At 47.1% G+C, this 12,767-nt stretch overlaps 1 protein-coding gene across 1 annotated transcript; it reads right to left on the bottom strand.

Moving 5' to 3' along the window:
• LOC113524912 (microfibril-associated glycoprotein 4-like) lies at nucleotides 1-9,650 on the bottom strand. The gene is made up of 6 exons (XM_026911299.3): nucleotides 9,584-9,650; nucleotides 9,246-9,265; nucleotides 8,811-9,056; nucleotides 8,553-8,649; nucleotides 7,879-8,046; nucleotides 1-588 (listed from the first exon to the last, which is right to left on the bottom strand). Exons 2-6 carry the CDS (start codon nucleotides 9,246-9,248, stop codon nucleotides 320-322), a joined length of 783 nt encoding a protein of 260 aa, XP_026767100.1. The 5' UTR covers nucleotides 9,249-9,265; nucleotides 9,584-9,650; the 3' UTR covers nucleotides 1-319.
• Between the last annotated feature and the right edge of the window lie 3,117 nt (nucleotides 9,651-12,767).

Genomic DNA, 12,767 nt, shown 5'->3' with positions numbered 1-12,767 from the left:
TTTATTTGCTGAAAGTTTATTTTGTTCTATATATAGGAATTTCATTGCTTATAAGAAGTACAAAAGAAGCAAAATTTGATTTGATTAACATATTTTAAATGTATACCAGAAACAAAATACATATTTAAAAAGGAAACTAATAGAGTTGAGAATCAGTAGAGTTGAGGATATTATAGGAGGGATATACCACAGGATAAACCCAAAGACTGAAGATTAGGATTAATTGATTAATTTTCTTGCCATTTTACTGAAGTAGCAGTTAGAGATATTATACTTATTCCTCTCTATTCTACTCTTCTAGCTTTCTAGGTCTGGAAACCTAAAGACTTTCAAGATCTTCCAGACCCATCCGTCTGATCTTCATCACGATGGTCTTCAGAGAGTAGTAGTAACCTTTCCAGGACTGCCACATGATCCCTGTGTATGCCGAGCCCACATTCCCGTATTTGTACAGGCCATTGGGGTTGGCGAGGTGGCACGACCAATAGTTGTACCAGAATCCTCCACTGTAAGTCTCTGCACAGTATCCTGTATAGTCTCTGTTGAACGTGGAAAAATCCCTCCCATTCACGTAGGACAAAGAATCTCCTGGAAAAGATAAAGCACAGGACAATGTGAAGGACAAACAAATCGAACGTCTCTAGGTTACGCATGTAACCATGGTTCCCAGAGGGAACGAGACGCTGCATCAAAACGCTATGGGAACGCCTTCAGCGTGACCACACTCTGAATCGCGTGTGCAATCAGTCCAATGGAAGGGCGAGACATCACGGGCGGGATGATGTAGCGACCCGGAAGCTTAAAAGCACGAGCGGTGGATACAGCGGCAGCTTCTGAGGAATGAAGCAAGCGCTCACAGGGATGCCGGAAGTATGGCACTGAGATGCAGCATCTCGTTCCCTCGGGGAACCATGGTTACATGCGTATCCTAGAGATGTTCCCCTTCAGGAACTCAAGCTGCGTCGAAACGCTATGGGAACGAGTATGCCCACGCCGCAAGACTTACAAATCCCTGCCTAGTGTGGAAGAGCACAGCTAGGGCAAGAGAACAGAAGAGCTGGGAGTGGTTCTAATATCGAAGCCATAGAACCTGGCGAACGTCAGGGGCATGGACCAACCCGCAGCATTGCAGATGTCCTGCATGGATACACCTGCCAAAAAGGCCTTGGAGGCCACCACACTTCTGGTAGAGTGAGTCTTGACCCCCAAGGGCGAGGGGAGATCAGAGGACTCATAGGCCAAACAGATGGCATCCACGATCCACCGACTGAGGGTCTGTTTAGTAGCAGGAAGACCCCTCTTAGGGGGACCAAAACACACAAAAAATTGGTCCGCCCTTCTCCACAGGGCAGCTCTGTGGACGTACGCATCCAGTGCTCGCACTGGACACATACAGTTAAGCCTCCGCTGGTCGGGCTCCCGAAAGGGAGGAGGACAGAAGGCCTGGAGTACGACCGGCCGTGGTGTAGAGGAGGGAATTTTAGGTACATAACCTGCTCGAGGGTAGAGAAACACTTTGGCCAGTCTGGGCGCAAAGTCTAAATAAGAGGGGGCCACAGAGAGGGCCTGTAGATCTCCAACTCTCTTAAGAGAGGAAATCGCCAGAAGAAAGGCAGTCTTTATAGTGAGAAGACGATCAGAAATCCACTCTATAGGCTCGAAAGGGGGTTTACAGAGAGCATCTAACACCACAGCCAGGTCCCACAGAGGGACACAAGATCGCACCGGAGGCCTGAGCCTCAGTGCACCGCGGAGGAAACGTGTAACCGGGGGTGTCTGCCCACAGACTGACCACCAAGAGGGGCGTGGTAGGCCGTAATGGCCGCCACGTAGACCTTCAAGGTAGAGTAGGTCAACCCTGCAGAGAAACGGGCCTGCAGGAACTCCAGCACTGTACCAACTGGGCAGTTAACTGGGTCGAGCTGGCAGTCTCCGCACCAGGGAATGAAAAGTTTCCCCCTCAAGGCATACAGTTTCCTCATTGAGGGAGCTCTGGATTGGAGAATGGTCTCAACAATCTCGGCTGAGAGACCGGAAGCTACGAGTTGTGCCCCCTCAGAGGCCACACCCACAGCTTCCACACCTCAGGGTAGGGGTGGAAGATGGCGCCCCCCGCCTGTGAGAGGAGATCCCTCCTGACGGGAATCTCCCATGGAGAGCCGTCAAGAAGGGAAATCAGGTCCGAGAACCATACTCTGCCCGGCCAGAATGGGGCTACTAGCAACAGATGGACCCCGTCCCGGCACACCCTCTCCAAAACTCCTGGGAGCAGAGCGACTGGGGGAAAGGCGTACAGATGTAGCCTCGGCCAAGTCTGTACCATAGCATCCAGTCCGAGAGGACCTGGATGAGTCAGAGAGAACCAGAGGGGACAGTGCGATGTCTCCTGAGTCACAAACAAATCCACCTGAACCTGGCCAAACACTCTCCATATCTGCTTCACCACATCGGGGTCGAGCCTGCATTCCCCGGGCTTTGGCCCCTGCCTCGACAGGGCATCTGCTCCCATATTGAGATATCCAGGGATGTAAATTGCTCTCAGCGAGAGGAGTTTCCCCTGGGACCACACAAGGATCTGGTGCGCCAGCCTGTAAAGGGGGTGCGAACGCAGACCTCCCTGGTGGTTGATGTAAGAGACCACCGCTGTGTTGTCGGTGCGCACCAACATGTGGCGATCTCCTAGGTCCAGGAGAAAGTGTTTCAATGCTAGAAACACATCCAGCATCTCCAGGCAGTTGATATGCCAGGTGAGATAGTGGCCGCTCCACAGACCGCGGGCTGAGCGGCCACTCATGACCGCTCCCCATCCGGTGAGAGATGCTTCCGTCGCTAGCGTTACGCGGGGACAAGGAGCTCCAAGCACCGGGCCCTGGGACAAGAACCAAGGTTTCCTCCACATGTCTAAGGCACGTAGGCACCGCCGCATAACCTTGATCATGCGGAGCGGGCTTCCCCTCAGAGAACCCCTTGGTCTTGAGCCACCACTGTATGGGTCTCATGTACAGCAGGCCAAAAGGTATCACGTTGGACGCAGCTGCCATCAGACCCAGCAGTTTCTGGAACTGCTTTACAGTGAGTGACCGGCCTTCTCTTACTCTCATGACTGCTGTGAGGATCGACTCGATCTGAGCAGGAGACAGACGTACCTGCATCGTGGTCGAATCCCACACCACGCCCAGATAATTGGTTCTCTGTACTGGAGAAAGCACACTTTTCTCGGCGTTTAGTCTGCTCCGATTGAGGTAATATCAACCAATCGTCGATATAATTCAGTATGCGGATGCCCTGGAGTTGCAGAAGAGCCAGAGCAGCATCCACACACTTCGTGAAAGTGTGGGGTGAGAGTGCCAGGCCGAACGGAAGAACCAGATATTGGTAAGCTTCACCCCCGAAAGCAAACCTCAGGAACTTCCTGTGTTGGGGAAGGATGGAGATATGGAAGTATGTGTCTTTTAGATCGATCGTGACAAACCAGTCCTCGGAGCTGATCTGAGACACGACTTGTTTGATTGTGAGCATCCTGAACTTCAGCGGTTCAATTGATGCAGATCTAAAATGGGACGCAACCCTCCACCCTTCTTCGGATCAATGAAGTACCGGCTGTAGAACCTGGACTCTCTGTCGTGAGGAGGGACCACCTTGATGGCCTCCTTCCTCAGGAGAGTGTTAAAAAAAAAAAAAAAAAAAAAAAAAAAAAAAAAAAAAAAACAGAGGTTCTGGTACTGGGACCACAAGCCGCTAGAAGTAAGTTTAGAGATCACACTGTTACTTTAGATGGTCTCTCTGTTTCAAGTAGTCTAACAGTAAAAGATCTCGGTGTGATTATAGACTCTAATCTCTCATTTGAGGCGCATGTAGATAATGTAAGCAGGTTAGCATTTTTCCACCTCAGAAATATTGCTAAGATTAGAAATATACTTTCGCTAAGTGATGCTGAAAAACTAGTCCATGCATTTATCACGTCCAGATTAGATTACTGTAATGCTTTACTATCTGGATGTTCGTCTAGATGCATAAATAAGCTTCAGATAGTTCAGAACGCAGCAGCGAGGGTCCTGACTAGGACTAGGAAGTATGAGCATATCACGCCAGTCTTATCTACATTACACTGGCTCCCAGTAAGATTCCGCATCGATTTTAAAATATTACTCCTAACCTATAAAGCATTAAACGGTCTCGCTCCGCAGTATTTAAGCGATATGTTAGTACCTTACGTTCCGCCGCGCCTACTTCGCTCTAAGGATGCAGGCTGTCTATCAGTACCACGCATTGCCAAAACCACGGCAGGGGGCAGAGCTTTCTCTTACCAAGCCCCAAAATTATGGAATAGTCTCCCAGTTAATGTACGTGAAGCAGACACGGTCTCAGTGTTTAAGTCGAGGTTGAAGACTTATTTATTTAACCTAGCATTTAGCGACTAGTGTTTTTATCAAAGGAGTAGATCTGGGGGACTCGTGGATGTTGAGTTTTATCTCCACACGGTGACTGTGAGTGTACCTAACCACTTTCCTTCTCCTTCTGCCGAGCTACACTCCTGAGCTGCCGGTGATCCAGACCTCCCCCCCTTCACTCGGGACCTGTCCACCGGCAATGCTTCATACTGCCACGAAAACGCTTCAGCTGTTTTCCATGGACTACACCAATACACATTGTGCTCACACACACGCACACTACAGTGTAAACCCATATGAGGATGGGTTCTCTGTTGAGCCTGGTTCCTCTCAAGGTTTCTTCCTATCACCATCTCAGGGAGTTTTTCCTTGCCACCGTCGCCCTGCTTGCTCATCAGAGACAGCACACACACACACTTCACTTTACTTTTGTTTGTGTAAAGCTGCTTTGAGACAATGACCTTTGTAAAAAGCGCTATACAAATAAAAATGAATTGAATTGAATTGAATTCCTTTTCCATCACCAGGGCCTGCTCGGGACCCACCAGAGTGGGAAGAACCCCGGGAAAGCGAGACGGAGGAGAGCCGAACTGAATTCGGTAGCCTCTCTCTACAGTACGCAGGACCCATTGAGACACATTCGGCAGAAGACTGACCTCTGGTGTAACGAGAGCGCCTAGCTCGGTGCCCTGAAGCGGTGGACTGGCAGGGGACGGCTGAACTAGCTGCTCTGAAGAGCTCCGAAGAGGTAGCGAGCCTCCCAGTACCGCTACGTTCCCGGGCGGAGACTGAGAGGAGCGCTCGCCGGAGACCGCTGCGCCCTGAAGCACGATGGGTGGCAGGGTTGGCAGGTCGATCCCCCGAGGGCACTGAGGAGAGACGGGCACCGTATGATGAGGCGTACACCGTTCTTCCCCAGAAGGGCCCGCCCTCAAAAGTCCTGGGCCACAAGCATCAGGACTTCTTGGCCGAGGTCTTCTTAGACAAAAGAACGGTCCGCAGATCCGGCTTCGCCTTAGAAGACCCTGGCCCAGAGCGTCGCTCTGTTTTTGCGCCTCTCAATATGAAGAGCTGGCATACAGAGGGGGCTGCTCCCACCCAGCAGCCCCAAGAGCTAGAGAGCGGCGAGGGAGAAACCGCTGGAACGCCACCGCTTGTGTACGAGCCTCCTGGTACCTGTCTACGATGGAACTGACGGCATCGCCGAACAGGCCAGAAAGGGCAAGCGGGGCATCCATGAGGAAGACCCTGTCCTTCTCTTTCATATCGGACAGGGTCAACCACAGATGTCTCTCCGCCGCCACCAGTGCTGCCATGGATATGCCAATAGCGCGGGCGGTCTTTTTGGTGGCGCGGAGAGACAGATTGGCAGCTCATCTGAGCTCAGTAACACGCTCAGACATAATCTCCGTGTCCTCGTCTAGCTGTTTTAGCAGATCAGCCTGGCAAGCCTGCAAAACCGCCATGGTGTGCAAGCAAGCACCAGCCTGACCTGCTGCCATGTGCCCTTTGCCCACCAGCGCTGAGGTGGTCCGCAGTGGCTTGGAGGGCAGTGCTGGAGCCTTCAGAGATGATGCCGTGCCAGGGGACAGATAGCTCGCAAGCGTCTGTTCAACCTGGGGCATAGCCCTGTAGCCATGATCATCCAGCCCCGCCACATTGGCATAATAACTCGAGGCAGGACTGAATATACGGGCCAAAAAAGGCCTCCTCCACGACCTCGACACCTCGGTGTGGAGGTCAGGGAAGAAAGGCAGGCTCCGGCATGGAGGTGGCGGCTTACTCCGCAGAAAACGTTCATCAAGCTTACTTTTCTGTGGTTCAGCCCGTTTCTCAGCGGGCCAGTCAATATTTAGCTTGGCCACAGCACGAGAAACCACCTCCAACAGCTTCTCATACTGGGGAGATTGAGGGGGCGAATCATCATTGGCGCCCTCCACGTCAACCTCCAGGTGGAGCGCCGAGCCCTCCCCCTGGGGGAGGAAACCGCAAGGCTTCCGATCCCAGAGCAGGCTTCCGATCCCAGAGAGCGGGCAGTGGATCTGGTGGGTGAGGAAGGAGAAAGGGACTCGCCCGTCTCCATTCCCTCCGCCAGATCCGTCTGCGAACCCCACGAGTGTAACCGAAGAAGCGGGGCCAGCACTGTGAGGAAAGCGGGTGAAGGCTCCCTCCTCAAAGAGAGCCCTCCGGGAGCGAAGCGCATGCAGCGGCAAACGCTTGCAATGCAAGCAGCCGGCTCCCTCGAGAGCCGACTCTTCGTGCTCCGCTCCCAAGCAGACATTGCACAGCCTAAAATGCTGCCCACTCTCACCCTCATGTTTTGTCTTTTTTTTCGCTTTTGACATAATGCTTAGACAGACAATACAAAATCAGACTGACACACACAGAGCGCTTGCTGAACGACAGAAAGCTGCCGCTGTATCCACCGCTTGTACTTTTAAGCTTCCGGGTCGCTACATCACCCCGCCTATGACGTCTCGCCCTTCCATTGGACTGATGATGCACACGTGATTCAGAGCATGGTCACGCTGAAGGCGTTCCCATAACGTTTTGACGCAGCTCGAGTTCCTGAAGGGGAACCTTCTGTAATAAGTCAAAGATAATGTAAAGAAAAGAAAAAGAAAACGTAACACTTTGTTTGGATAGTCCTATGCTGACAAATCAAACCTGTCAGGTGACCTGTCACCAAACAACCAGCTGCTTAAGTGGATTTTCTGAGCCCCCATTCAGATTACGAAGTCCTCTGCATGTAGTTCACAACCCCAAGGTTATATACTTTGTACTCATGTTCAGAACTTATTAGACATGAGATACTAAATTGGGGTCATGAAATTGTAATGTGTGTGCAGGACATTTATTATTTAATTCATAAAATATTGTCAGTGTTTGTGTTAATTCGATGCACTCTGCTGTAGAGAAAGCATGTCCACAGTGTGAAGGATAATCTGACCGAGCATTCACCTGCTAGGCTTTCATAGAAACTCTATTTTATTCAAATATTATTCATTCCTTGAGTTAAGCCTTGGCTCTGATTAAGATGTGTCTCCTCCGATGTCCTCTATGTGAAAAGAAACGTTTTCATGGATTTTAATGGGACGATATAATGAGTTAATTAACATTGTCATGCTTGCGTATTTAATACTGGCCTTGAATGACATCCCATAGTGTGTGTGTGAGTGTATTTACAGCCAGAACATAAATTTCAGTGTCACATACAATATTATGGTTACATCAAACTGTCAGACAGTGGTGCTGGACTTAATACTGCTCCTCACTCGAACCGATATCACTCAAGAAACATGCGCTTAAGTTCAAGATCAGAATCAAGTGTAACTGAGACTCGCCCCTGTTTCAGACAAACTCTGCCCCCACCTGTGTAACTCTCACATTATTTCTGAATAGTACTTAAGTCTGTAGTTATATCTGAGGTCTGAATACTGATGTGTGTGATTTCAGGATTAGAATTGGTGTTTACTAATTTGCTCACCTGCTCCTCCATTGATGTAGCCACCGATATTCAGCCTGTAATTGCTGGACTCTGGGTCGATGTAGAAATTTCTGTACTGGGCATAGGCACTGCCTTTCTCAAAATCCTCCATGTCCACTCTCAGCTGATACTTCTCCCTGTAAGTCATCAGGAAGATGTTCTCCAGACCTGTAATTATTAATAATTCAGATAGACACAGGTGGTGTTGGAAGAACTTGAACTTTACACAGTTTCTGCAGTGAGGAGCAATGCTCTGCTCTGTCTCTTTGACATCATTTAGACTTCTTTCTGTGTTTATTATTCATTTATTTATTATATATGAAAAACAGTCTGCGCATACAAAAAAATTCAAAATAACACAATGTGTTGTATCAAATGTTGTTTTATAAGCTGCAGAATAATGATTATATAAAGAGTGAAATTTGCGGCGATTAATGTGATCATTACAACTAGAATTATTCTAGTATTCAATGCTCGCCATATTCTCATTATATCATTGCTTTTGGCCATTTTTAATTCATTCATTCAATCATTCATGAAAAACCCGTCTCTGATATGTCTATTCAAGAAAAATCTGGCAAACTCAGAGGCATTAACTACATGTAGGCCATCAAGGTTGCTTTGATGAAATGACAATGTTCCTATGATTACAAATTGCCACAGTGTTCTCTCACCTAGCCAGTATTCACCCTTGGCGTCACCAAATCCGTTCTTATACTGCTCCCATGGCCGGTAGAAACTCACATTGCCGTCGATTCTCCTCTGAATCACCTGGTTGGTGGATTATACAGCATGGTGCACACATGAAAACAGAACATTGAGAAAAAAGAGTACATTTCAGAAAACCCTGAAGCAGACAAACTGTCACCTCACATTTATTCACCATTACAGTGTTCTCAAACAGCCTTAAACAGATTCATGTTCTCACTCACAGTCCATTTCTCTTCGTCATGCCCACCGTTCTCCAGGCAGCCCATATCACAGTACACCTCCACGGGTTTATTAGGCCCTGCTGGGTAAATGGTGTACACTCCACTGGGAACAGAGGCGTTCTTCTTTACGCTTATCTTTAGGTTGTAAACATCCTCACAGTCCAGCGGCAGGGACGCGTTATAGGCAGGAGCCGAGTGGACCAGCAAGGACAACGCAACCATCAGCAACAGCAGCATGACTTGATTCTGTAATAACAATAATAATAATAATAATCATCATCATCATCATGATCTATCTGTATATAGCACATTTTAAGCATTTTAAAGTCGACATATAATAAAACAATCCACAGCCATAAACTTATAAATATTTATAAAGATAAAAAACTTTTTTTAAATAACAGATTAGAAAAAGGCAAGAAATGACAAACTCACCATATCTGTGAAGATACTTTCTTAAAAAAAAAAAAAAGAAAAAAGAAAACGAAATTATAAATAAATTACAGGCAAATAGTTTTCTGTTCTCAATCATATTCCAGCATTCTGAAGAATTTTTTAATTGCTTGTTTTAAGTGAGTTTGAATTTGTTTAATTTTAATGATTAATCAGTCGTAATGTAACTTAATAATAATACTACTATTTTAATTTTCAAAAGTGCATAACTTAAATTGTGTCTGTATTTCCAATTGCAGTTATAAGCATTACTGTTAAAAGTCAATTATTCATTTTATTTATCTGTCAGCAGTAATAACTTGCATTATTACAACACTCACCTGTTCAAATTGTAGTGTTCAGAAGTCACATTAGTCAGCTGCAAATTGATACACAGGTAGCATTTGCATCTCTTTTATATTGTTCTGTTACCAAAACATTGTTGGCAAAAATCCAAACCCTCCTCTGTAAGAGGCTGAGCTGAAGGAATTATGAAGTTTGACAACATTTTATGAGACAGCATCACCATTAATATGCCACGTGATTTAGTGTAGCACAACTACACTTTAGCTGAGATTCTGGTTCATCTGCATTTCTGTCTTGTCTTGAATTGTGCATTTTTTATTTTTATCAGAAAGTTCTCAAGTTAAACCATGGTCAAAGTAACATACTTGCATACTAACATATACTATACATACAGCCCGTCTGGTCCGATCCCCCAGAAGAGGTACAGTAGCACAAACTGCTGAAAAAGTTAATGCTGCTCTGATAGAAAGGTGTCAGAACACACAGTGCAGTGCAGAAAGCTCCTACACTGGGCACGTGAGCATCAGAACTGGACCATGGAGCAATGGAAGAAGGTGGCCTGGTCTGATGAATCACGTTTTCTTTTACATCATGTGGACGGCCGGGTGCGTGTGCATCACTTACCTGGGGAAGAGGTGGCACCAGGATGCATTATGGGAAGAAGGCAAGCTGGCGGTGGCAGTGTGATGCTCTGGGCTATGTTCTGCTGGGAAACCTTGGGTCCTGGCCTTCATGTGGATGTTACTTTGACATGTACCACCTACCTAAACATAGTTGAAGACCAGGTTACACCCCTTCATGGCAACGCTATTCCCTAATGGCAGTGGCCTCTTTCAGCAGTATAATGCACCCTGCCACACTGCAAAAATTGTTCAGGAATGGTTTGAGGAACATGACAAAGGTTTCAAGGTGTTGGCCTCCAAATTCCCCAGATCTCAATCTGTTCAAGCGTCTGTGGGATGTGCTGGCCAGCAAGTCCGATCCATGGAGGCCCCACCTCACAACTTACAGGACTTAAAGGATCTGCTGCTAATATCTTTGTATCAGATACCACAGCACACCTTCAGAGGTCTTGTGGAGTCCATGCCTCGATGGGTCAGAGCTGTTTTGGTGGCACAAGGGGGACCTACACTATATTAGGCAGGTGGTTTTAATGTAATGGCTGATTGGTGTATATAATATCGCAGCTCTAGGGTTACCACACTTCTGGTTTTCACCTGGACACTCCTTTTTTCTTAGCCTGACTGTAGGGTTTAACTATCATTTGTCTGGTTTTTGCAGCTCTCTCGAAGTGATCCATCCTGATGCCCTACTTCTGGTTGGAGTTCTCATCAGTTCAGATCGCTCGCTGCTGCTGGGGGTGGCCCCACATAGACGGCCAGAAGATCATTGGGATTGCTGGGGATGGTGCCACTTACATCTCATATGGGGAGTTGTACTGTGATGGCTTGGGACTGTGATTGCTGTTGTGGCTTAGGGGCTGCGGTTGCCACGAGCAGCGCTGTACTCAGGACTCCATCAGTGGACAGTGGATAGCTTCAACAAACTGGACTTCTTGTGAAAACTGTGATGAATTTACTGATTGCACAATTGCACTATTTGTCCATGTAGTACACAGTTATAGAAGGGAATTATTTATAATTGCACTATCCATTATCACCCAGATGAGGATGGGTTCCCTTTGAGCTTGGTTCCTCTCAAGGTTTCTTCCTCATATCGTCTCAGGGAGTTTTTCCTCACCACCGTCGCCTCTGGCTTGCTCATTGGGGATAAATTCACATATTTACAATTTATTTTGGTTTAATTTAATTTGAATCTTTTTATTTCTGTAAAGCTGTTTTGTGACAATGTCCATTGTTAAAAGCGCTATACAAATAAAATTGAAGTGAATTGAATTGAATAGTTCCTGGTGAGATGGACAGAGTGTGCCCATTCACTTGAGTGGTGTAGATGGCCTTGGGCAGCACATACTATGTAGCGTCACTCCTTAAGCCTTCACAAACCTTATACAAGTCTGTACTTTGTTTAGGTTTGGCACAGCCACTTTAATCTGTTATAATGCATCTATTCCACACTTCTGCACTACATATCTGAACACTGTGAATGACAATCAGATTCCATTAACCCCAGACTAGACCTGCACATTGCCCTAAAACATTGCCCTGTTTCTTTTACTGGGTTAACTGTTAAAACTGTTAAAACTCTTTGTTACTGTGTTACTTTGTGTATGGGTTACCGGTTCCAGGTCCAGGGAAGAGTCTGGAATGGTAGCATGTGAGTATGAGAATATTTCTTCTCTATTATCTCATTTTTCTGAAAAGAAAAATTGAATGCAACATCAGCTTCAACAATCTGACTTAAAATGTCCCATGTTCTGACACATCACAAATAGTTCGAACTATAATGGTTCAAACAGAAATTCAACATAAATGCCGGTGCACACTATACACACATTAGCACACTACTAATGCAACACGTATGCACTTGCCACACAAAATGGTGATCACTCTGTGGCATAAATGAAGGCACTGGCTCACAACTGCATCATTCTAATCTTCTTCATTTCTAAGTACAATAGTAGTAATCAAATTAACAAGAATCCACATTGCTATAAGTTATAAAACATTTCTCAGGAACTATAACATGTACAAAGTCACTTACTTAGAACAAAGGAATTTGTAGAAATGACGGTTGCTGCCACCATTTTCTGATACCACGAGAGTAGCTACTTTGCTGCCAGTTCACCGCGCATGACCCCGAGACAACACCCACTTCTCCACGCTTCACCAGCCACCAGCACATCCACCAACACTTTATCCCTTCACTATTTTAAAAAATAAAGAGCACGTTCCCCACATCACTGCCTCTTGGTGTCTGTGTTCAGCCCTCCAGTGGACTCGCATTGTCACAGTGGTGAAGAATGCGGGCGTGAACACAGCACCTAGCACCAAGATGGACGCTGCATTCCAGCAATTCCTCCAGACAAGCCTGCAGTAGCAGGCTGTGACACCTTGGAGCTGGCCCGTGGTCGCCAAGTCACCACCCAAGAGCTCTTGGAACTGCGACAGAGGAACAGCACCACTGCGGGCCCCCTCCCTAGCCCCTCCTGAGAGGCCCAGTGCCTCCTCACGAAACTCTCACTGACGAAATGTGGAGGCCTATCTGCTGACTTTTGAGTTCGTGACCCAGCAGGAGAAGTGGCCCAGCTTGCGTAACATG

Source organism: Pangasianodon hypophthalmus, chromosome 26 (assembly GCF_027358585.1).
Source record: "Pangasianodon hypophthalmus isolate fPanHyp1 chromosome 26, fPanHyp1.pri, whole genome shotgun sequence".
Taxonomy (NCBI): Eukaryota; Metazoa; Chordata; class Actinopteri; order Siluriformes; family Pangasiidae; genus Pangasianodon; species Pangasianodon hypophthalmus.
The sequence above is the reverse complement of the archived record's forward strand: the minus strand, read 5'-3'. Positions and strand labels throughout refer to the sequence as shown.